Source organism: Leucopleurus acutus (genome assembly GCF_964270905.1).
Source record: "Leucopleurus acutus genome assembly, chromosome: 19".
NCBI lineage: Eukaryota > Metazoa > Chordata > Mammalia > Artiodactyla > Delphinidae > Leucopleurus > Leucopleurus acutus.
The window spans coordinates 6264401-6288681 of record NC_139161.1 but is presented as its reverse complement, the minus strand read 5'-3'; the positions used below and the strand labels follow the sequence as shown (position 1 = coordinate 6288681).

The 24281-nt window shown below is 57.0% G+C and overlaps 1 protein-coding gene across 2 annotated transcripts in view; it reads right to left on the bottom strand.

Moving 5' to 3' along the window:
* Positions 1-404: 404 nt before the first annotated feature.
* Positions 405-24281, bottom strand: part of TTYH2 (tweety family member 2) — a gene marked incomplete at both ends in the record, with an annotated part of 38191 nt that continues 14314 nt past the window's right edge. The window contains 11 exons of one of the 2 annotated variants that reach the window (XM_082860263.1): positions 405-485; positions 5578-5656; positions 6103-6285; positions 6930-7072; positions 8860-8952; positions 9170-9262; positions 9738-9793; positions 10063-10132; positions 14483-14555; positions 15045-15140; positions 20004-20243. In XM_082860263.1, the coding sequence (XP_082716389.1) occupies positions 405-485; positions 5578-5656; positions 6103-6285; positions 6930-7072; positions 8860-8952; positions 9170-9262; positions 9738-9793; positions 10063-10132; positions 14483-14555; positions 15045-15140; positions 20004-20243 (1207 nt within the window). The remainder of the gene's footprint in view (positions 486-5577; positions 5657-6102; positions 6286-6929; positions 7073-8859; positions 8953-9169; positions 9263-9737; positions 9794-10062; positions 10133-14482; positions 14556-15044; positions 15141-20003; positions 20244-24281) is intronic. The other variant, XM_082860264.1, reaches the window with a different exon arrangement.

The following is a 24281-nucleotide window of genomic DNA, read 5'->3' as shown; positions in this document are numbered from 1 at the left end:
CAGGAGGAGGCACAGTCCAGGCAAGGGGACCCTCAAGCCTGACCCGGTCCTCCTCACTGTCATTCACCACCTGGTGAGGGTGGGGCACAGGCGCAAACTGAACCAGGCTCCCCCAGCTTAGGGACGGCCAAGCCCCTGGAGGGCATTTCCGGTGTGGAGAGGAGGTCAAAGGAGGGAGAGGCTGGTCCGAATCATGGGTCTTCTGTCTGCCTGGGAATCTCAGCCAACCCCAGGCCGATTCTCCCTGAATCTCAGCCACTCCCTTGCGCCAGCAGGAGCCTTCCAATCCTGCAGGTCCACGCACAGTCTCTAGATGCCTTTGGTTTCTATGAAAGAAACACGCTTGCATTTGCCTTAGTTAAAAACCAAAATGGATCAAGGAGGCAGGAACTCCCGAAAGCGTGTTAGGCTGGAAACTCATTCCCATAGTGCCTCAGGTGTTCATCTGCCACGGACAGGTAGGTGGCCCTCATGCTGGGAGAGTACTGTGGGAGAGAGGGGAGGGGACAGTCAGAACAGGGTCACACATCACCCGTTAAACCAGACACCGTACTAGCAAAAATGCTGGAACTTCTGAGGAAGCGCGAGCTGGGCCAGCCACCGTGGCCAGGCACCAAGTTTCAATGTCAAGGCCTCGTGGCGATTATCAGAGGATCGTCGAGTGGCCCGGGCAGGCTTCGTGTCTGCTGATGCTTCCAACCCCGGGGCCATCAGGACGTCTGGGTCCCAGCCTCAAACTCTAGATGCACACACCGACCAGCCACCCTAATGCGGCAGTGTGCCTAGAAGCCCGCCTAGTGAGCAGGCCGGGGGCACAAGCCCACTGACCCAGAGAGCCAGGCTCAAATCCCAGCTGTGCACCTTACTCATCCCATGACCTCGGCGGAGGCTCTCCAGTCGCTCCAAGCCTCCGTTTCCCCATCTGCACGATGGCCCTACGAACACTCAGCTCTTCCGCTGAAAGGATGGAGTGACATAAAGCAGGCAAGACCCCTGACACGGGGGTTCTCAAACGTGGCTGTGTATCTGAGACACTGCGGGGGCGGGGTGGGTCTAAAAGCAGCCTGAAACCTAGGCCACACCCACCAGTATTGTTTTTTTTTTATGTGATAAAACACACATAACGTAAAATTAAGCCTTTTAAAGTACCACCAGCAGCGCTGGCCGGTGACCCACGAGGCTGCTCCCTGACCAATTGGCATCGGGTAGTGCAAAAGCAAATCCCCATGAAGCTGGGAGAGCCACGCTGTGGGCCACACCTGCGTGCAGCTGGGCACACACCCCCTGGGCCCCGGGACGCTGCCTAAGGAAAGCGAGGAGGTGGAGAGCAAGTCAGGCAGCTCAGGATCTGCTACTCGATAAAACCGACTTGGGGCTTCGCTGGTGGCGCAGCGGTTGGGAGTCCGCCTGCCGACGCAGGGGACGCGGGCTCGTGCCCCGGTCCGGGAAGATCCCACATGCCGCGGAGCGGCTGGGCCCGTGAGCCACGGCCGCTGAGCCTGCGCGTCCGGAGCCTGCGCTCCACAACGGGAGAGGCCACAGCAGTGAGAGGCCCGCGTACCGCAAAAAACCCCACAAAAGTGACTATGTCTGAATCAGCTTAATAGTAGGTGCTCAATAAATCACTATTATTGCTTATTATCATCATTATTACTAGCTGTGTAGCGCTTAGCAATTCACATTAATCCTCTTAGCCTCAGTGTCCTAGTTCTTAAAACAAGCTTGACAACTACTGGAATGATCTAAGATCGTCATGGTGATTATATCACAAGATAAGTTCATTTAAATTCGCTGGCAAATTGCTCATTAAGGGTTAGGACAGGAGAGAGAAGTTGTCTTCTCCTTTTGATGTGAGAAAAATAAGACTATAATTATCTTACAGAAAAAAATAAAATAAAATGCCACGCATATTTTTCTGTAAGTTCTTCCAAGTGCAGCCAAGTCGGAGAAACACAAGGTTTAGGCATTCATTCACAGATGTTAGCCGGCCTCTGCTCGGAAGTAGAGATGCGGCTTCTTAGGTTAGCACATCTCGCATCGCACGCAGGACCTGAGATTCTGCATTTCTAACAAGCTCCAGGTGCTGCTGGGCAGCTAACTCCAAGTAGCAATGGTCCACAGGACCCTGACTGTCTCCTAGCGCCAGGGATGTTTCTGGGGTCCAGGTCTAGGCCGTTCACACCAGACGAAGGCTTCCTGCTGGGGGGCAGGGAGTAGGGGCCTGAGACCCCTTAAGCCAGTGGGTCTCAACCAGGGGCAATTTTGCCCCTGCCCAGGGACATCTGGTAATGTCTGGAGGCGTTTTCAGCTGTCATGGCTGGGGGCTATGGAGTGGGGATGCTACTGGCATCGCGTGGGTGGAGGCCAGGGATGCAGCTAAACCTCTGACAGTGCACAGGACGGCTCCCGTGACACACAGCGCTCTGGCTCAAAGTGCTGGTACGCCGAGTGAGGAAGCCTGCCCCTGAGCAGCCTTCAGGCTTTGCCTGGGAACAGGTTAGAAATGCAAATCCCCGAGCCCCACCCCAGATATTCTGAATCAGAAGCAGGGTGGGCCCAGCGGCCTGTGCTGTAATGAGTCCCCCAGGTGATGGATGTTCAAGAGTGAGACCCTCCTCCTTGAAGCAGTATTTTCCAAACTTGCTTGACGACGAGGTTCACCCGGGCTACGTCTTCAGTGAAGTCCCTGGACTGGTATTTTTAAACAAGTGCCTGGGTCATTTTTGTCCGTCGGGCCCAGGATACGGTGCCTGGAAAGACAGGAGGCGATTCCTAGAAAGCAGAGCTAAGGGAAAACACATTTCTAGCCGAGGGAAGAGGCTGTAGGTTCCGATGGCCTGGCTTGATATCACCCACCTTAGTGAAATCCCCAGTGTCCCAGAGATGGGGCTGGCAGGGGGAGGGATTTTCCGTACACCAAATGCACTGGGTACTGATGAATAATATTTAGAGCAGGTGCAGGGGGAGAGTGGGGCGCGGTCAGCTGTGTCCTCTTTACTGGGGCTCACGTCCGTATCCTCCACGCTGTGGCTTCCTTGGTCAGCAGGCTCAGCCATCTCTTCATGCCTCTTGCATGTCAGGAGGGGAGGGGGGTCATCTCTGGGGCAGGTTGAGCTGGGTAGGGCAGGGCAGTCGACTCTGCCAAAGCAACTGGAGTTTCTGGGCTGGTCTCAGTTATAGCGGGGGAAGGTTTAGTCTGTCCTTGTCCTTGCAAGTAAGGTCAGTTCTTGATCATCTCTGCTGATGTCAGGGAGAGCGGCCTGGATCTTTCAGAACAGAAGGTAATCCGAAATTCATTTTTATTTGGCATCCCAGTGCCTCGAGTAATTTATTTGTCACAGCAGCGGATCTCCCCTAATTATGTTGTACTGCGATTAATATTACAATCAATCTGCATTCCTGGGGCCACAGCAGCTGGTGGGAGGGAAAAAGGAACCCCAGAGGCTTCTGGTTTAGAGAGAAGCCAGCTTGGGATTTCAAAGGTGCCAACTCTGGAAGCCGGCTTGGACCAGCCGCTCTCCCTGCCTCAGGCCCCCAGGGAGCGAGTAAGGCCTGGGTCTAGTGCTGTTTGTAAAAGGACAGCAGGGAGGCGCTCTGGGCAAAAAGCAGCAAGGTGGGGAGAGCCAGAGGGTCGGTCTGGGCACGACACTGCACACATTTGGGGCCGGTCATCCTGCGTGGTGGGCGGTGCCCTGTGCTCAGCAGGACCCCTGGCCTCCACCCACTAGATGCCAGTACCAGCGACCCCCCCAGGTGTGACGACCAAAGATGCCTCGAGACGTGGCCAAATGTCCCGCGGGGGAGCAAGCTCCCTCCTGGGTGAGACCCAGTGCTCCAGGTAAGGCTCAAATGTCACCTCCTTAGACCCCGAAGCAGCTCCTCCCTCTAGGTCCTAAAGCACCAGACGGCACTTATTACAACAGCTTTCTGAGTCTCCCCCCCACTCCCCCCCCACCCCTGCAGGCTATCCATGTCCTGAAGATGGGCCTGGGTCCCCATCTCTCCTTCCGGGGTCCGGCACTGTGGTTTTCCCCAGGCACACTCGCTGGATTCCCTGAGCGCACGTGAACGTTGCGGTTCTCAGGGCCAAGGTCTATGTCATTAGTCCCCCGTCCTTGGGGCTCCAGGGCTCCTATTTCACCAACTAGACGGCTCCTTCCAAACTACCTGGATGGGGCAGGTGAAACACCTCGCCCAGCCCAGTGAAGGCAGGGGCTCCTTCCCAGACAGACCCCTGGCTCAAGAATGCAGACTTCAACCTGGTCTTAGAGCCCCCTCTTTCTTACATAGGCCACGCCTCCGTGGAGGAGGTGGGGTGGGAGGAAGCTTGAGTGACAGCAGGAGGAGGGGGTAAAAAAAATAGGTGGCTCAGTCTCACAGCACTTACTGCGTCACACACACATGCTTCTGTAAGGAGCAGTGTCTCCAATGCTCCAACCACCTATGTGCTGTGCGATTACATCCCCATTCTACAGATGGGGACACTGAGGCACAGAAAGGTACTCGCCCAAGGCCACAGAGGTCATAAGCAATGAGCTGGCATTGGAACCCAGGCATTTGGTACTGGAGTCTGTTTTTTTTTTTTCCTCTCTTTTGGCCATGCCACGATGCTTGCAGGATCTTAGTTCCCCGACCAGGGATGCAGCCTGGGCCGCGGCAGTGAAAGAGTTGAGCCTGTGTTTCTGAACCTCAGCTGTCTCTATTCGCAGCTCTGTCTCAGCCAGTAGTATGAGGTGACCCTCATACTTCTCCAGGGGCAGACAGCTGGCACACCCCTCACACCCTGATGTTGCGTCTAGATCCCCTGGCCGGGGTGGAGGGTGGGTGGGAAGCGCAGACCCCACTTGGGCACAGCCTGGGGACGTCAGGAGCTGCGGCGGTGGGGGGCGGTTTGGAGCAGGCAGGTCTGGTATTAGCCCTCCCAGACCTGCCACCACAGGGGCCCCTGACCCTCTAGCCTAGGGTGTCAAGGTAAACGTAAATCCAAAAAGAAAAAATTTCCCTGGTGCAAAAAGGGAAAGAAATGCTTCTTTGAGCAGCATTTCCTTTAGAAAGCTGATCATCATAAATTACTCCTCTGTCCCTCTGAGAGGTGTGTAAACCTTTTTAAAGGCCAGCAAAGGCTCTCAGCAGTTTTACAATCCAGGAACGTTTTCTTCCAGGGCTGGGAGCCATCTCTGAAATGGTAGCATCAGGGAGACTGTCCCCCATCTCTCCAGCACTTAGTGAGCCCTGATGGCCACACAATTAGCAGGTGGATTTAGGATGAACCAGTGTGACAAATGGTGCTGCCGAGTCCTCTTGCTGGCGGACAGGAATCGCTCATCTTGAGGACAGGTACGGAATGCGGTGCCTCTATCTGCCTGGCTGTGTAGGATGAGCTCTGCCTTTACAATCCCCTTAGCAGATAGCCTGCGATGTGCATGGCAGTCTGGTTTAATGCTTATCTGGTAACAAAACTGTTTCATTCTTTTCTACCTCTGTGGCGGGGAGTCACTGGGTCCGCAGGAGGTTTTCTCTTCAATTATTCCCCCCTCCCCACAAGGGCAGTGCCCTTGCCCCGGGAGACCAGGTTACCGTGGGCGGAGGGGAGCCTCTTCCAATGAGCGGCACATTCTCGTAGCGTGGGTTCCCACCGAAGAGCAGAGCTTGGTTCCTGCAGGGCCGAAAGGAGCGGGGAGTGCTCAGGCTGGGGAGGCCGGGTGGGGGGGTTTCTGTTCAGATTTCTACAGGAGGGTCCCGGGGGTGTGCAGATGGGAGATGGAAAAGGACCACGGATAGACGGGAGGGAGTGAGGGCAGGAAGACAGGGAGGCCTGGGGAGGAGCAGATGGGGTGATGGCGCCGGGAGCAGTGTGGCCTGGAGAAATGCAGCTTCTCGGGCCTTCAACCTGCCCTGCAAGCTTGAGGCAAAAGACCTGACGCCTGCAGGGGCTCTTCCTCCAGCACTAGATGCTCCCCGGGGGCCTTCCCACATGGCATCCTGGCGCTGGCCTCGGATGCCTCCTCCCCACCCGGCTCTCTGGACCCAAACGTGCTGCCCGCAGATCCAGCCCGATGTGTCGGGGGAGGTACCGGGGAGGCCCTGGGAGCCCTGCCGTACATGTACTCCGAGACGGGGGCATTGGAGATAGTCTGGGCCGGGGGCTGCAGGCTGGTCTGGCTGCCCAGGCCGCTGCTGTAGCTGCAGAAGCTGCGAAGCTGCCCGCGAGGGGGGTTGTGGGCAGCGATGCGCCGGGCCTGGGGGTTGAAGGGGTCATCGTCGATGTCGTCGTAGTCTCTGTCCCTAGAATGACACGTAGGATATGGCCAGCTGTGAGGGGCGAGGGAGGCTCCAGGCAGTGCGGCCCCGGCCCGCTTCCCTATCTTTCCTCCCAGGACTCTCCCTCTGGCCACAGGTGTTTCCTTGAGGTTCTTTGATATTACTCTGCTCCATTCCCAACTGCACATCCACCTCCTCCAGGCAGTCCACCATGCTGACCACAGGCACACGGACCCTCCCTACCCTGCTTCCTTTTCTGATCTACTCTGAAGACACTGAAATACCATCTTGTCTCTGTCTATCTCCTCAATGAGACTATAGGTGCCCTGGTGCTACAATATGTCCTTCTGGTATTCTGAGGCACCCCTCCCAGCAGCAGCATCACACCACAAAGTCCTGCAGAGGAAGAGGGGACAAGCAAAGGATGCCAGGCTGTGGCATGACGTTGTCACCATTTTTGGCCCTGCTCCTGCCCTGGCCCCCTCCAACCTCCTTTTGGGGTTCTGTCTGGACTTTCAGGGACGCTTGGGCAGAAATCCAGCCAGCCTGTTGGGGTTGAATGCCTGGTCCCCCTGCTGCCCTTCTCCATCTCAGGTTATCAGCTCTCGGCTGAGTCACAGAGCTGAGCCTCCTGCCTCCTCCCCCAGGAAGCCGCCCAGGCAGCCCACCTGGTGGCAAAGTGCTTCCAGGCCCCTGGCCCCATGCAGATCATGGTGGAGAAGGCGAGGGCAGCCAGGAGGGAGAAGAGGCCGAGGTACAGCAGGCCCTCGAGGCCGTCGTAGCAGATGCCAGTGAGGGCGTCCAGGTAGTCCTGGCAGAGGAAGAGGGACACACAGTTGGAGGGGGAGTGGGACACAGCCTGGGGTTTGAGCTGGTCTCTGAAAGCCCCTCTCCCCCAGCCTGGACTCGGGATTTCTGCCCCTCCCCCATCCCAAGCACCTTGAACAGTCCACGCTCTGGACCCCGACACAATGGGGCATCTTGGGTTCTCTCTACAAGCCTTTGCTGAATACCTACTGTGTGCTGGGCTCTGAACAGGGCAGATGAGCTTGCAGGGTGGGGGAGCCAGGGGACAGGGGGCATTCAATCTGAGGCCAGGACGGCAAGGAGTGGAGTGTGCCTTGAGCAGCTGAGGCAGAGCAGACAAGCTCGGTGTGTTCAGGAAAGAGGAAGAAGGCCAGCAGGGGACAGGTGAGAGGGCACCAGGTCACGCTGGGCCTCGGAGGACAGGCGAGGAGTTTGAAATTTTACACAAGGTGATGGGAAGACATGGGCAGGTTTGGGGATGGAAGGGATGTGATCCTATTCATTTTTTTTTTTTTTTTTTGCGGTACGCAGGCCTCTCACTGCTGCGGTCTCTCCCGTTGCGGAGCACAGGCTCCTGATGCGCAGGCTCAGCGGCCCTGGCTGATGGGCCCAGCCGCTCCGCGGCATGTGGGATCTTCCTGGACCGGGGCACGAACCCGCGTCCCCTGCATCGGCAGGCGGACTCTCAACCACTGCGCCACCAGGGAAGCCCGATCCTATTCATTTTTAAAAGACCGCTCTGGCTGCCTGGCTGCCATATATGAAAGGTAAGGGGACAGGAGAAAGTGGGGACCGGCTAGGAGGTCACGGTTGTCACCCAGGGGAGCGGGATGGTGCTCGGACCAAGGCGGGAGCTGTGGAGGGGGAGAGAAGTGGACGGAGCAGGATATATTTGAGAGTATAGCTGTGAGGACTTGCTGAGGGATTGGATGTGGAAGGGGAGGAAGGGTACTGGGGCGACTCCCATGTTCTCAGCTCTGAAGTCAGACTGCTGGGGTCGGAAACCCAAGCCCTTGCATTGATAGCTCTGGGATCTTCAGTAAGCTACTTTTTAGATATACATATAGATAGTTAGGTAGGTAGATAGATACATCTGTCTATCTACCTATCTATATCTATCCATCCACATACATAGACACACACACACATTGCTTATCTATAAAATTTCCCATAAAATAACATGTATCTCACAGTAAAACTGTGAGGACTCAATGACATGTTGGATATAAACTGCACAGAACAAGGCTGAACACAGAACCAAGGACTCAGTAAACCGCAGCTGTGAACATCATTACGAATATTTGCTCGAATTCCACATGGGATGTGAAACATCGACATGCACTGGCTTTCTGCTTTGGGGGAGAGAGGGCCTCACATACTCCCAGTGTGTTCCCTGCACAATTGTCCGACATTCCAAACTCCTAGAGATGACCCTGGCAATGAGAATGGGATGTCCACTTGCAATTCAGGAACTGGTCAGGTGGACCAGATGGCTGGGAGTCTGGGCAATGGGGAACAGCCACCTTCATATAGCTCAGGGCCCCCCAGCGCTCTAGAGGTAAATGGATCCAACTCTCCTACCTGCACCCCCGGGTACCTTTCACTGAGGCTCCCCGGCTCAGCTACTGGAGAGAATCCAGAAACCAGGCACCTCTTCCGCCCCATTCCCTGGCCTGAAGGGAGGCCAGGCAGTCACTCTCCCAGCCTCTGCAGCCTTGTCTCTGGGAAGATGTGGCCTGCTGGGGTGCCCCCCCCTGCCTTCCACCCGCGCCCCCAGGGCCACCCCGGCACCTTGTGCAGCCCCCGGCAATCCAACATGGCCATCAGCTGGTGGAGGCTGGACTCAGATGAATTCAACAGGAGCTGGATTCTGAGCAGATCTTTCTGAAGCAGGAAGAAAGAAAGAGACAAACATGCAGACAGACAGAGAGGCAGAGAATGAGCGCTGGGGGGAGGGCTTGTGGATAAAACCGCAAACCGCAGCTTGTGCAGAGAAGCCTTTAAAGCCAAAGGAAGCGGCTAGGCTGCCGGGAGGGAACACTTTCTTTCCACAGCCTGGTCTCCGAAGCCCGGCCCTGTGGGAGGTGGTCGGCCACCTTACCTCTGCTGTGGGGAAGAGCGGGACAGCAAACTGCAGCAGTCCCGTCACCTGGATGTGCATGGTGGTCAGTGAGCGCTGGAAGATGGTCAGTGCCTGGGCCAGGAGAGACCGAGGTCCCGCATGAGCTTCGATTCCCAGGAGACCCCCGCAGCTGCCTGAGTCCCCTCCCCCGTGTGCAGCTGCAGTGGCTTCCCTGATCATGGCCCTTCCTGCTTACAGGAGGTCTTCCCCTCAGCCCTCAGGCTTCTTGAGAGCTGCCCCATTCTCTTGCTTCCTGCTACTCTAAATGTCCTGCTGGGACAGCCTTGCCGGGGGTGGGGCTTGTGAGAAATGCAGAATCTTGGGCCCCAACCCAGACCTACTGCACAGCCTCTGCATGGTAACCAGCATCCAGGGTGGTGGATGGGCGTGCACGCTGACCGAGAGCACTGTCCCCTGCAGAGGACCCCAAAGAACACCCAGCCACTGCCACCCTATTGGTCAGTGCTGGGGCTTGGGGACAAGACGGAGCGAGGTGACCACCAAGGGGGCTGGGGGCAGCGTGAGGGCTGGGCTGGGCGGGCCGTACCTGCTGGAAGGGGCTGCTTGCACTCTGACTGCAATACAGGTAGTAACGGGTCACCTCTGCAAGGCAAAGACACTGGGTCAGGCAGGAGCTCACACGTGACCAGGTGCTCATTCACCCTCAGCGGCCAAGCCAGTACCCAAGCTCCCAAAGGAGGTAACTTCGAAGAAATGACCCAGTGGTCCAGCTGGACCTGAAGTACAGGGGTGGGGAGGCGATGGGTGACTACCGTACTGAAAGGGGTAAGTAGAGGCACAGCCTGGCTGACCACGGGCCTGGACTGAGCATCCTGAGTGGCTCTGACCACAGAGGCCCGAGAGCTTGTTACCTGTGCGGAGCTGGCCCTCTGTGATGTTGAGGATGAAGGCGTCGGGAGCCGCGCAGAAGTCGCCGGTGCCCTGAGCCGGGGAGAGACGGGAGGGGTGGAGGAAAGTCACACACCGGGGCCCTGGGAGGAACCGGGTGCCCTTGGCCCCAGGCACAGGGACCCCGCAGCTCAGACCCAGGTGGGCAAAAACAGTCAACAGCCATCCTCCCTGCGCTCGAATCCTGGCTCTGCCCCTGCCCAGCTCTGTAACTTTACAGACAAATGCCTTACCCCGTGTCTCAGCGGCCTCCTCAGTCACATGGAGAGAAAAATGCTGTTCACCTAATGAATTAATCTACATAAAGTACTCAGAAAAGTGGCCAACAGCAGGCACTACGATCCGTTAACCCTTATTTCCAAATGCCTCTTCTGGGATGGACCTGGGTCAAGCGTAAGCTGCGGGATGTGTCTTGGAGAGTTATTTGCACCATGACCTCGTTCGCTCATCTCTGTTTTATTTTTTGTCTTGCAGTTACCAAGTCCATCCCCGCTCTGGGGCTGTCCATCTATGAAGCCTCCCTCAGAATCTCTTTCTAAAGAACTACATTGGTGCTGAATCCATCTTTGAGCTTTTGGGTGCAGGTCCTGTCATGATGAGATGGGGGACCAGGAAGCGCACGGGCTGAGAGGACACGGGTTCCGGGCTCTGCCACTGCTGCGTTGGGGGACTGGGACACCGCAGCGCAGCCTGGCTAGGTGACCACCAAGGGCCCACAGGGCTGAGTGGAAGCACGTCTGGGCCCTGGAAGAGGCAGCAGCAAGGATGCCACCCTCTGAGCCAGGCCCTCCCCAGATCTGGCCTGGGGGGTGCAGTGGGACACTGGGTAGAGGGGGACTTCCACATTTCAGAGCAGCCAGGGGAAGCTCTGGTCCTCTGGCCTGTTCCAAGGGGCACCCCTGCTCCAGTGCATGCTCTCCAAGCCGGGGACTCCTCTCCATGGCCCTTTCCTGCCAGTGCCCTGTCCTCCTTCAGGAAGGGCTGCCTCAGGGGGCAATGCTGGAGCATCACTCATTCATTCACCGAATTGACAAATATTTATTGAGCACCTACCAGGTGCCACACGATGTTCTAGGCATGAGACAGTGGCAAGCTGTACCACGGCACTTATGGTCTAGAAAGTGTGTGTCTGGGTGGGAATGGGGAATAAAACGCCCCTCCAGATACAGAGCTTCCACAGAGCCACATCTGTACACACGCACATATACACGCTCACACAACCACGTGCCTCAGGACCCTGGGAGAACCGTTTTACACTCAAATCACTAGGGTCCATCATCAGACTGGTTTATTAATGTAAGTCAGAGCTGCCGCACCAGCGGGCCCAGGGTGCACCCTCACCCTCGTTAAGGAGTGGCAGAGAGAGGGGAGCCAGAGCCAGGCAGGGCCATGGAGAGGCCTTGGGAAACATGATGAGCGAGGCCGCCATCTTCGTCTGGGTCACCCCCAACAAATTTGGGATCCAAAGAAGGACAGGAGGCCACTGGCAGAGGCTCCACCAGGGATGTGCCCCTCACCCCCCCTCCTCAGGCCAGGTATGCTCTTCAGACCCTCAGTGAGGATTCAACCTTCCTATCGGTGAAGACAAGGGCCGTATGTGCGTGTGCACACGTGTGCTTTCTTCACGCAACGGGGATGGGGATGGGGGGCGGGGGAGGGTGCGCTGAGCACAGCTGGAGTCACCCCGTGACCCTCCTAGACAGGTAGTAAATGTGCAGGAAACCAATGGACCCTTACTACGTGCCTCCCAGGGGTCAACCAACCCATCTCTTCCCGACAACAACCCTTCCAGGCGACTGCTGTTCTCCCCATTTTACACAAGAGAAGACAAGGAGAGGGAGGTCTGGGGAACTTCAGTTATGTCCCTGGGGCCCCCTGCTGGGGAGGGGGGAGGGGATGAGGACCCAGCCAGGGGGGTTCCAGCGGCCAGGCTCCTTGGGCTTGGAGTATATAATTGTAATATTTACCTATTATTTGCTTTTGTATTTGTTCAAAGTATGGGCTATTTTTATAAAATTCTTTGGAAGTTTTTCCTTTATTGATTGGAAGCAGATTATTTTTTGCACTATTAAAATAAGCTTATTATATGAAATATTAAAAAAGAAAACCCTCACTGGGTCAGGGCCCAGTGAGGTGGGCCCGCCGTCCCTCCGTGGCCGATTCTCAGGGAGACCTCGGCTCAGTCAGGGGTGCCCTGCGGCCGAAGCACCTGGGTGACCCTTTCCTCCTTCCTCTCCGGGAATCCACTTCTCCCCCTTCCTTCTCCTTGGGCGCTCTCTCTCCTCTCTGCCCCTCACCCTTCACCTCTGCCTTACACTCCTGACTGCACAGGGGGTGGTCGGGCAGATAAGGCTCAGCTACCCGGCTCCCAGCTCCCTCCCCATCACATTCTTAGGGGCAACAGTTAGGCCTCCACTCCTGTCTCATGGAGGCCCTTTGGTGGGGGGGGGGGACGGGGAAGGCAGGGGGTGAGGCCACCCCTGCAGCGGGAAGGCAGTGTTGGAGCTCTGGTCCCACAGATCTCAAAAACAAAAACACCCCCCCCCCCCAAAACAGGCTCAGAGAGCAGGGGCAGTGGCCACACAAAAGCTCCCCACAATAGCCTTTGAGGGCCTGGCTCCTTCACCCCCAACTTCCTATTAAAATGCAGCAGGATCCGTAGCCCCATCAAAGGCCCATTCACTCCCTCACCCTCTCTCTCTCTCACACACAAGGGCCTGACTAATCGAATTAGGGAAATGGCCTTTCTCTCCAGCTCCCTGGCATCCCGGGGCCCTCAGCTGGGAGCTGAAGTCCCCGCTGGGAAGGAGCTGTCTCCCAAAAGGCAGCCCGTGGTGGCCAGCTGGAGGCCATCGCTGCTTTGAGAAGGCAGATGGGGGAAGGGCCCACCATATGCAAGCTTCCCTGCGCCCACTCTTGTCCCTGGAGGAGAGGCTGTCGCCAGGCAGCCGTGCGTGGGGCTCCGGCCAGCAGCCGCTCCCCCCAGACCATGTACAGCCCACCCAGCTCCAGATGAAGGCAGGATGCGCTTGAGTATGGCCTGCGCTCTCCTCCTCTGCTCTTCCCTGTATCTGGAGGGGCCTCAGCCCCGGGGATGTAGGTTCCACCTGTCCAGTGTTCCCTCCTGCCCAAAGCCATGGGCGGAGGGGAGACAAAACAGGAGATGCCCACCTCCTCCCCCTGCTGGACAAGCTTTGCCCAAAGCTACTCTGAGCCAAGCTGCACCAGGGTCTACTCATTTTGGGGGCGTCATGGATGCAAAGTGGTCAAGGCCAGAGCCACCAGCCAGCCCCCAAGTCACTGGGCCAGGCACATATTTGGGTAGAGGGGTTCCAGTGAGCCCTTTTCTTTTCTCCCCAGGTTGAAAGGGCAGAACGGATGCAGATCACGGGGTTACTTTGTGGCCCTTAAGTCAGCTAGGGGTTCCTGAAATCCCTTGGTACATCCTGCCCCCTGTGCCACACACACACACACACACACACACACAGTGCACCACCATGTATCGATTCACATGGGATTGCAATGATCTGCCTACACGTCTTTCTTCTGCGGGCTGTGACTTAGTCAAGAGCAAACATCACGTCCTCCTGTTTCTGCATCTCCAGGCACCTGCACCATCGAGTGCCACACAGCCAAGCATCAGCTGAACGAACGAACGAATGAATGACTGACACGCACACAGCTTCTCTAGAGCATTAGGTCTATTAAAGACCAAACATACCTGCACAGGAAGCTTCCCCCCTTACACTCCTGACCCACCTTGCGTGTGTGTGTGTGTGTGTGTGTGTGTGTGTGTGTGTGTGTGTGTGTGCACGCTCGGTTTTGTTTTTTTCACATCTCAAGGCACCACACCAGGAAACATACACCACTGCGTTTTAGGTGGTGTGTGTGAGTCCAAGGGCAAGGGGACGGGAAGCAGGTGAAACGCCACCTTCCACGTTCCTGACACCGCGGAAGCTGGCCCAGGAGTGTGCTTCTGAAGCTGGAGGGCTCCTCCAGCCTGAGGCTCAAACCCCGCCCACACCCACCAGACCTGGTTAGTTCTTTATACCCAGAGAGAAGGCACCTGGTCATCTGTGCCCGTCCTCACAAGCCGTGGCTGGGAATGGGCCAGCGGGGTGGGAAAGGGACCAGGCTTCAAGGGTCTTATCTTGGCTATGCCCTGAAATGCCTCGTGACCCTGGGCCAGCCCCTTCCTTTCCCTGGGCCTGTGTCCCCATCTGAAGCGGGAGGGGCTGGCACAGATGAGCCCAGCCCCTTTAGTCCTGAGACTCTGCGATTCTAGGTTAGGGACTGAGACTGGCAGCGGGCCCTACCCCGGAGACGCTGGACAGACGGTCCACCTGGTCAGACCACCCAGCACCCCCAGGCCACCCAACTCACCACCGCTGCAGCAGTGTCAGCAGCCAGGGACGTCCAGCTGAGAAGCAGGGCCACCACCCCACAGCACAGCACCCTAGGAGAGAGGCAGCTGCCGGTGGGATCCAGGCCGAGGCCGGCAGGCGGGGGACCCCGTGATGGCTGTCACCCCGCCAACCTTCAGCGTCCTCCCTCTCGGCTACGATCTTGTCCCCCCGACCCCCAGACTCTTGCAGTGGCCCTGAGGGCAGCCTCAGCCCCTGCCCTGACATCGCCCCGCTGATTGCTGGCGGAGGGATATGGACTGATGCCTGGGGCACAGGTCCCTGAGCCGAAGAGACACGGCAGTGAGGGCGCAGGCTGAGGAAGTGAGTGTCTCTAACGCCTCAGCTGCTCAACAGTCAGGCCCAGGAGGGAGGGGACATGTGAAGAAAGCCTGGTGTGGCTTGGTGTCCAGATGGTGAGCCAGTGGCTGCTGCCCCCACATCCTCCCAGCCCTGCCAGGCCCTCATCTCTCTGCTGGTGGCACTGTCACCCCACACCCTTGGCCAGCTCCTGTCCCAGGCTCAGAGGCGGGGCTACTCACGAGGCCAGGAGGCACCTGGAGCTCTTGGCCAGTCCCAGGCAGGCGAGGAGGCAAAGGACCAGGTCCAGGACGAAGAGCAGGAGGTAGGAGAGCCACCTGAGCAGACCGGAAGGGATGGTCAGGGGAGCAGGGCAGAACTGCCCACCTGGGGTCCACCAGGGAGGCCTGGACCACTGCCCCAGGCCCGCTGGACCCTTCGTGATTCAAACCGCCCACAGCCAGTGGCTAAGCAAACTAGACCAGGGGGCGCCCCTGCCCCGGACAGGAAGAACCCAGCGTGCATGGTGGACAGCTCCTCTGGGCTCTGCATCCCGCTTCTGCCCGGACAAAGGAGTCACCTTCCCCTGCCCCAGCTGAATGTCTGAACCAGCACGGTCCCCTGAACTTTCTGCAGTGATGCAAGTGGACCACCTCTGCACTGTCCACTCTCTCTGTCACTACCCACGTGTGGCCAGGAGTGTGAAACATGGCTGGTGCAGCCGAGGAAATAAATTTATCCTTTCATTTACTTTTTTTTCCCTTTCTTTAAAAAATTGAAGTATAGTTGCTGTACAATATTACATAAGCTTCAGGTGTACAATACAGTGTCTCACAAGTTTTGAAGGTGATACTCCATTTATAGTTATTATAAAATATTGGCTACATTGTACAATATATCCTTGTAGCTTATTTTATTTTTTTAAATTTAATTTTTATTTTATATTGGAGTACAGTTTTTTTCTTTCTTTTTTGGCCACACCCGGCGGCATGTGGGCTCTTAGCTCCCCGACCAGGGATCGAACCCACGCCCCCTGCAGTGGAAGCACGGAGTCTTAACCACTGGACTGCCAGGGAAGTCCTGGAGTGTACGTAGTTGACTTACAATGTTGTGTTGGTTTCAGGTGTACAGCAAAATGATTCAGTTATACATATACATATATCCTTTTGATTAGTTTTATTTATTTATTTTTTTTTGCGGTACATGGGCCTCTCACTGTTGCGGCCTCTCCCGTTGCGGAGCACAGGCTCCGGACGCGCAGGCTCAGCGGCCATGGCTCACGGGCCCAGCCGCTCCGCGGCATGTGGGATCTTCCCGGACCGGGGCACGAACCCGTGTCCCCTGCATTGGCAAGCGGACTCTCAACCACTGCGCCACCAGGGAAGCCCTTGATTAGGTTTTGATTTCAACCACCTTTTGTGCCAGGCACCGAGCTTAGGGCCAGGGGATTCTCGGATGCGTGGGTTCATCCCCAGACCATCAGGAGCTCGGGGTGGGGCAAGGGAGCCCAGGCCAGGTCATCCCAGGGCACCAAGGGGCCTCCCAGCCCCTCACTCCTCTGGCCTTTTGCTGCCCACCCAGGGCTGAGGTGATGGGGAAAGGCAGTCACACGAGATGGAGAACTTGGCAAGTTGCACCCCCCCACCCCTTGAGCCTCAGTTTGCAAACCTGTGAAGGAGGCCGGAACTCTGTGAGGATAAAGTGCTCGCTAAATGAAAAGGGAAACAAAGAAAGGCAGAGGGATTCCGGGGTCCCTGCTTTTCTGCTTTCTCCAAAGCACGGGCTGCAGAGCCCAGGGTCCCCAAGTCCAAGGGCGCTGACAAGACCCCAAGCAAAGCACCCTGGTTCGTTCCCTTCCAAACAGGATCCCAAGGTGCCCTCACACCTCAGCTCCAGCCTCGCTGAGCAGCCACTTCCATCGGCCCTGCGCGGGGGGACCAGTCTGAGCGTTGGGGACTGGTGGACGGAGAAGGCAGGGAGCAGAGAGAAGGGGCTTCTCCTAGTCCCAGAAGAGGGAAGTCTTCTGATCATTATGTCTCTTGATGCAAAAGCCAAGCAAATTCGTTGACTTCTCTCCAGCAAATGTTTTCTGCTTCACTAATACCACAAGGAGGGTAGGAAAGAGCTTGGAGTGTGGGCAGGGAGTGGGGTGGAGCTGGAAGAAAGTGGCAAAGAAGCCCCAAGTCGGGGAGAGCACGCTGGAGGCCGCCTGGCAGCCAAACCAGGTTCCTCCCCCTTTACGAATGGAGGCTAAACGCCTCAAAAAGGGGGCAAATCAAAATCCTCGATTCCCTGCCTGGAGCGGAGCCGGGCAGCCACTGTAGTCTCTGGAGCTCCCAGGAATGGATCTAGCGGCTCTGGGGAAGCGCAGAGCCCGCCCCGCCCACCACTAGGACGAGGCTATCAAGAGCCAGTCTTCTTAGAATCAGAGTCGGAGCTTGAAAGAACCTCAGGAACATCTAGCATTAGAATCTCATTCTACAGGGCTTCCCTGGTGACGCAGTGGTTAAGAATCCGCCTGCCAATGCAGGCGACACGTGTTCGAGCCCTGGTCTGGGAAGATCCCACATGCCGTGGAGCAACTAAGCCCGTGCGGCACAACTTCTGAGTCCGTGCGCCACAGCTACTGAAGCCCACATGCCTAGAGCCCGTGCTCCGCAACAAGAGAAGCCACTGCAATGAGAAGCCCGCACGCTGCAAGGAAGAGTAGCCCCCGCTTGCCGCAGTTAGAGAAAGCCCGCACGCAGCAACGAAGACCCAACGCAGCAAAAAATAAATTTTTAAAAAAAGAACCTCGTTCTACGATTGTTAAACTGAGGCCCGTGGGAGAAGAGCCTGGACCAGGAATTCCAGACTCTCCATGTCTCGGGGCCTTCCTACAAGAGACACAGCCAGCCACCAGGCGCCTCTCAAAGTCCTGGTTTCATGTTTCCAACATAAAGGTTTCTTGTTACCTCTCTCTCCTCTACTCTGCACATTAGCAGGAAATCAGTTAGGACTGCTTCTAACCGACTCTCCACGATGACTGTGTTTCAAGGCATCCACGCCTCCTTGTGTAGTAAAGGGTTCCTGGAAACAGCTCTGCGAGGCGGATGCATTTTCCCAGAGGAGCCTGGTGATGACCTGGGGATGTGTTTCTAACCAAGAACTTGGCTCTCGCAGGAGCAGCTCAGGCCCCTACTCTCTCAGCTCCTCCCATATCCGGTGTTGATGCGATTGCTGTTACACCCTTTGTAAATCCCCGGAGAGGAATCTCTTGGCTTTTTAATTGCCTCCAACACTTAGCCAGGCCTTGTGTAAAAGTACTAAAAAGAATTTGCTTAGCTGGATGGCTGTGCTCTAGAACCATTTGGAAAGCAAAGATGTGGAGGCTGTCCAAAGGAGACCCAGCCCCTAAGGCTGGTTAGGTCACGAAGGATAAAATAAGGCTTTTGGTTTAGGGCAGCTCAGGCAAGAGGCGGGAGCAAACAGCAGATGAGGGGAAGGGACAGAGCATCACTAACGTTCAGAAGCCACAGGTGCTAACCTTGAACTAGACCTGAACAGGGGTGGAAGCTGGGGATGGGGGCTCCAGAGGACGCTCTCAGTCGCCCACGTCGAAATAGATACTGTGCAGCGGTCACCACGCTTACCCCAGTTTTCCATAAAATCATCTTAAACGTAAGTCCCGGTTGATACATACATTCTGACTTATTTCACCACAGTCATTCTCAAAGTGCCCGCATTAGGCCCTTCGGCGCACATGGCCCCAGGTCAGGTCCACTCAGAGAGAATGGCCGGGTCAAAAGGGATACCTGACTTTCCACGACAAAAGACTTAGGAGGCTCAGGCAATGACTGTCCCTCACGTCACAGGACTAGTCAGATGCCCCTGTACGGGGTCACAAGTCACAACCAGTCCTTAGAGTTGGCAGTTTCTTTGTGGTCACTTGGGAGAAAGGTGCTTTTGCACGTGAGCGAAAAAAAATCTGGTGGGAAGCTGCATTGGTGACATCTGGAAAGGCAGGGGCTGGATGGGCGGAAGGGGAGGAACAAGGAGCGCTGTCCAGGGCGGGGGCGCCTCATGAGCTCCCCCTGGTCGGGGTCCGGCCATCTCCTACCCCGGGGAAGGGAGAGCCCTGGATGGGGAGGTCTCTGGCCAGAGGCCACCAGAAGCATTTTCTCTGGGTCAGTTCAGCCTGGGATGAGGCTTTCTCATAAAGGGGAAATGAGCCCAGAGTAAACTGTGCAACGTTGTGGTAAAGACTCTGACCTTCGCTAATGGCTTGAAGGGGACCTTTGCTAATGGCTTGAAGGGGAGGCAACAAACGGGGGCGGGGGGGGGGGCGGTGGGAGGGGCATCCAAAGAGCGGACACCTGCTCTTCAGGGCTCCTGTGTCCATTGCTCCCCAGCACTGCCTCCGTGCCAGGCGCCCTGTCCTGGGTGCGCAAGGACGTGTACGCCATGAGTGGGTGTCACCCTTCGGCTGGGAGCCCCCCAAAGCCGGGACTGCCTCCTCCTTTCTTGGTTGTCCCCAGAGTGACCTTCACCAGACCCTGTGCGTGGAGGGAGGGCAGCCGGTCCCTGGTCAGCTGGCCTGTGTCCAGTGCCTTCACCTGGGATGGGGTTTGGGTGATGGGGAGGCAGGGGAGACGTAAATGAAACCCCAAAGGCTCGATGACACAGGTATGAACCTGCATACCTGACATGGCAAAGGTGGGGTGGCGCCCCGCAGCCCACATCACTCAGGTTGGGGGCATCTCTGAGCTTGCTAAGCAGCTACCATTGGGGAGAGGCAAAGAGGCTGCCATCTCCCCGACGCCCTGCACCTCTGGGGCTGAGAATGCAGGTGCAGGGAACCCTGTCCCAGAAACCCGGGCAGGTGAGGAACCCATAAGCCACCAGCACTTCACCCAGCGCCAGCCGCAGAGGATGCTGGTCCCGGAGGAGCCCCTTGCTGTGTGCGGGGTGGGAGGCCAGGTCCAGCCTCCTGCGCTGAGATCTCGGCACATCACTGCCCCTCCCTGGGGCTCAGCGCCTGCCTGTACAAGCAGGCTGTACCACATGCCCACTGCTCGGCCCCCACCAGCTCTCATGTCCTAGGGATTTCAGTCATTAAGGCTTAAGACCTTCTGGTGCCACTTCCCAGCCCAAGCCCCAAGACGCTGGCTTGGATGAAGGAAGCTGGGGCAGCCCCATCACCCCTCCCTGGGGCCCCTCACCGGTAGTACTCCACGTAGCCAGTCTGGTTGACCAGTTCGGTCAGCTCCTCGGTGACCTCTGTCCACACGGGCACCCCTGCCAACTGCACGATGATGTTGCCCGCCATCTGCTGCATGAACTTCAGCGTCTGGAGGTAATCGCCCCGGGTGGCAAAGATCTCACTGAGCCGGGCCAGGTGCTGCTCGAGGTCGACCTTCATCTTCTGGGTGGTTCCAGACACCTGGGGAGGGGCGGGGCTTCTGAGTCTGGCCTCGGGTGGGTGGGAGGAAGCCAGAGAGGTGAACCCTCTGCCTCAAACTCTGGAGGAGAAGAGCTTGGCCTTGAATGAGTGCCCCACGGGCGCCACCCCCAGCCCTGAAGAGTCGCGAGGCTGTGGTCCAGACGGAGGATGGACAACAGAGGCTCCCACTACCCGCCCAGCCCATGGGTCCCTCCATCCAGGGGACAGGCTCGATCTGGCCCTAACCAGGACCTGGGCTCCAAGACACAGTGCTTTCCTAGAAAGACAGACCCAGATGGGGAAACAAACAGAGAAGCCATTTTTCTTCCTTGAAGATTCTCTTCAAAGTTTAAACACCTTGGGTGATGAATTCTTTTGGGGGGTGAGGAATAAAACGTTTAAACTGAAGAGTCCCTCTGTTGCTACCTGACCTTTTGTTCCCACAATAGGCTTTCTCAGCGTCTCACAAGAGAAAGGCTTTGTTGTAGAGCAAAGGACAGCCCACAGCGTCCTGAACCCCCCGAGTGAGGGCAGAACAATGGAACTTTGAAATAATACAGGCAGACGGGATCCTGCCTCCGAGCAGCCGGGACACGTGACAGGAGGAGGAACTCGGAGCCTTCTCTGTGCTTGTCCACCCCCCCGCCCCACGTTTGTCCTGCCTGGAGCTGAGCAGAGCCTGAAGGAAGCATCTTTCTGCTCAGAGGTAGAGAGGGAAGGTCAATGGAGGTGACTCTCCTGGGCCTGCAAACAAGGACCACAAGAATTAGAAAGGTGCCTCTCGATAGCCCAGATGCAGGGTCCCGGCAGGGGCTGGAGACCCAGCCTGGGAACCCCAAGCACCTGCCTGCCAAGCCCGTTCTGAGCCTGGGTGTCAGCACGAGGGGAAGAAGGGCTTCGTTGCTCTGAAACTGTCATGCTATACCAACAAGCACAACTGGTTGGAAGCGGGGAGTGTGCGCTATTCCTCCAGGCAGACTTCAGCTCCCCCAGGTCTGGAAGGAAGAGAAAAATGACCCAGAATGGGAGTTCCCTGGCGGTCCAGTGGTTAGGACTCTGTGCTTTCACTGCCGAGGGCCATGGGTTCAATCCCTGGTCGGGGAACTAAGATTCTGCAAGCCTTGTGGTGCTGCCAAAAAAAAAAAAAAAAAAAAAGACCCAGAAGAAGGTTTAGGAGTGTCCAATGGGGAGAGCTCTGCAGAGAGGTGATCAGACCCCACTCCTGGCAGCAAACGCTGTTTCTCCGCATTAGGGGGGACTTGATAGCAACTTTGTGGCCTTTCACATCTGCGCTAGGCTAGGAGTTCCTGGTTCCAGAAAAGAGAATGGCCCCCTTTGTGCATTTTATGTTTTTCAGTGTCAGCGGCTTGTTCCTTTTCCCAGCTTGTTGCTGGTTCTCACAAGCTGGCTAAGGACTGAGAGATACCAAAGTGCAGAGATGCTGGGCATGTACGAATGAATTCAATAACTAAACCTCACCCTAATAAACGTTCCTTTTCAATTCAGTAAGATCAACGGACAAGTGCTTTGCAGCCATTGATCCAAAGGCGCTCAATAAATGTTAACATTGGGAGCAAGACCTGTACTGTGTGATGTTTTCATATTCCTATATGATACCCAGCACACTTTAGATCACAGGAACGTTAAAAATGCTCTGTAGGGGGCTTCCCTGGTGGCGCAGTGGTTGGGAGCCCGCCTGCCCATGCAGGGGACGCGGGTTCGTGCCCCGGTCCGGGAGGATCCCACGTGCCGCGGAGCGGCTGGGCCCGGGAGCCACAACTACTGAGCCTGCGCGTCTGGGGCCTGTGCTCCGCAACAAGAGAGGCCGTGATAGTGAGAGGCCAGTGCACCGCTATGAAGAGTGGCCCCCGCTCGCCATAACTAGAGGAAGCCCGCACAGAAACGAAGACCCAACACAGCCAAAAAAAAAGTGCTCTGTAAACTTTTCCTGTAAGAAGACTTTTTTTCCCCTCCCATAGCTCTATATGTTTAACTTCTCTATTTCTTAAATTCCTCCTTGGAAAAAAACCCTGAAAGCCAGGCCCTCTCTTTCCTCCTGATGTCTTCCCATAGGAAACGAAACAAAATAGAAAAAATTAAAATCACAGTGTTGACCTACTTACACCCCCGGGTTCCCCACTGCACCTCCAGTCCTTAGAGGTTCAGCACAGAGCTCCCCACAGGGAGATGGCGATGGGGACACTCAGAGGTGGATGAGGCGCTCCCACGGGGAATCGGGAGGGCCGGCTCAGCTCCCCAGGCTGGGGTGGGGTTAGGGGCGAGCTAGCAGGTGGTAGAGGAAGCTGCTGCCCCAGAGGATGGAGCCGTGGTTCTCCAGCTGTGGCCTCTGGACCTGTTATCAGCTGGGAACTCGTTATGAATGCAGATTCTCAGCCTGGTCCCAGACCTACAGAATTGGAAAGTCTGGGGTGGGCCCCCGCCATCTGTGTTTATCAAGCCCTCCAGGGGATTCTGTTGCAAGTGCAAGTTGGAAAATCTCTGAGACGGAGGAAGCTCCCTCCTGGAGAGGGAGTTGATGAGGTTTTCTAGACAGGCAGGGGATGAAGTGCCCGGAGGTGAGGGGTGGAGGCTTGGCAGGCCAGGGGCGGGGCCCCCATCTCAGAGCCTTGAAGGGAAAGGCTAAGACCAGACCCCTGGGTTCCAGTACTCGCTCTAACACATACTAGCTCCCCACCCTGCAGCAGCAACACGGCCTCTCTGTGCCCAGTTCCTTCCCCAGGGCTGCCCACAGGTCTGATGCCAATGCAAAGGGGAACCCAGAGGAGCCTCAGTGGCCACCAGAACATGTGGCTCAGACTCGAGCCAGCTGAGCTCCCAGGGGCCGTAGAGCCCAAGGCCCTGGTTTTAAGCCGAGACCCCAGTGGGCTAGAGGTGTGCAAGGTGCCCTGAGTGAGTCACTGGGGCCCAGATCGGGGGCGCTGGATCCAGAGAAAGGACCCACCTGGCACTCCCAAAGGACCCTTTGTGACCCCCCAAATCAGAGTGTGCAGCTGATCCAGGACCCTCCCGCCGCCCACCGAGGCACAGGGCTCCCTCAGGGAGGAAGGGCGCAGGCCTGGGGCTTCTGGTCTGGGAAGCGGAGCCTGGGAGGGCCCACCTCGCTCTGGCCCAGGTCTTAGTCGCCTGACTTGTCTCCTGAGTGCCGCCGCCCCCCAGTCCAAGCCTCCTCTCTCTTCCGTGGTGATTACGGTAACACACACAATTACAGTAATTATAATAACGGCACCATTAGCATAGGGTCCCCCCTCCCACTGTGGAGCGCTTTTTGTAGATTACCAGGCCCTTTCATGGGCATTATCTCATCTAACGTCATTTATGTGATACTTGGCCTTCACCCCCCTCCAATCTGGGGAGCCCTCTAAGATCTGCTGCCTCCCCTGGAGCCCTTGGAACTGGGAGTGTTGGGTGCCCACCCGAGGCCCAAACCAGGCCCATAGGCCCAGCCAAGGACGCAGGTCAACACAGGAGGTGGCCATCAGGACCCAAGCAGCTCCTGGCCGGCTGGACCATCACCAGAGCCTGGGACGCCTGCCTTCACTTTTCAGAAATGGTGGAGAGAGGATGAGGGGCTGACCGCCAGAGACACACGGAACCCTTCCCTTCAGGAACACGGGGGCATTTAGAGACCTGGGGTCTGATGCACAACGTCCACCCCTGACCCTGGGGAGCGCTCAGCTGGGGTGGATGGGCCCAACCTGGGGGTCTCGGGCCCAGCTCATCTACGGCGGATAAGGACATGAAAAGTTTGAATCTTCCCATCAGGGCGGCTCTGGGACTTTCTTCCTCAGCCCTGGGGAGCCACGGGTCATTCCTTACAATGGTCACAAGTCAGCCAGTGCAGGTCATGGCTCTGGGGCTTCCCGGGGAAGGGATTCTCCTTCAGGGGCTGGCTCTTCCTCCAGTGGTTCTGTGCTGGTGGGTGGAGCCCCTTCCCCACCAGGGCAGAGGGGAAGGCGGGGGTCCCCAGGGAGTGAGCTCCCCCCAGGCCCCACCCAGTGCTGGTCAGGCGGCGTTCGGCCCCTCAGCTCCCCCATCC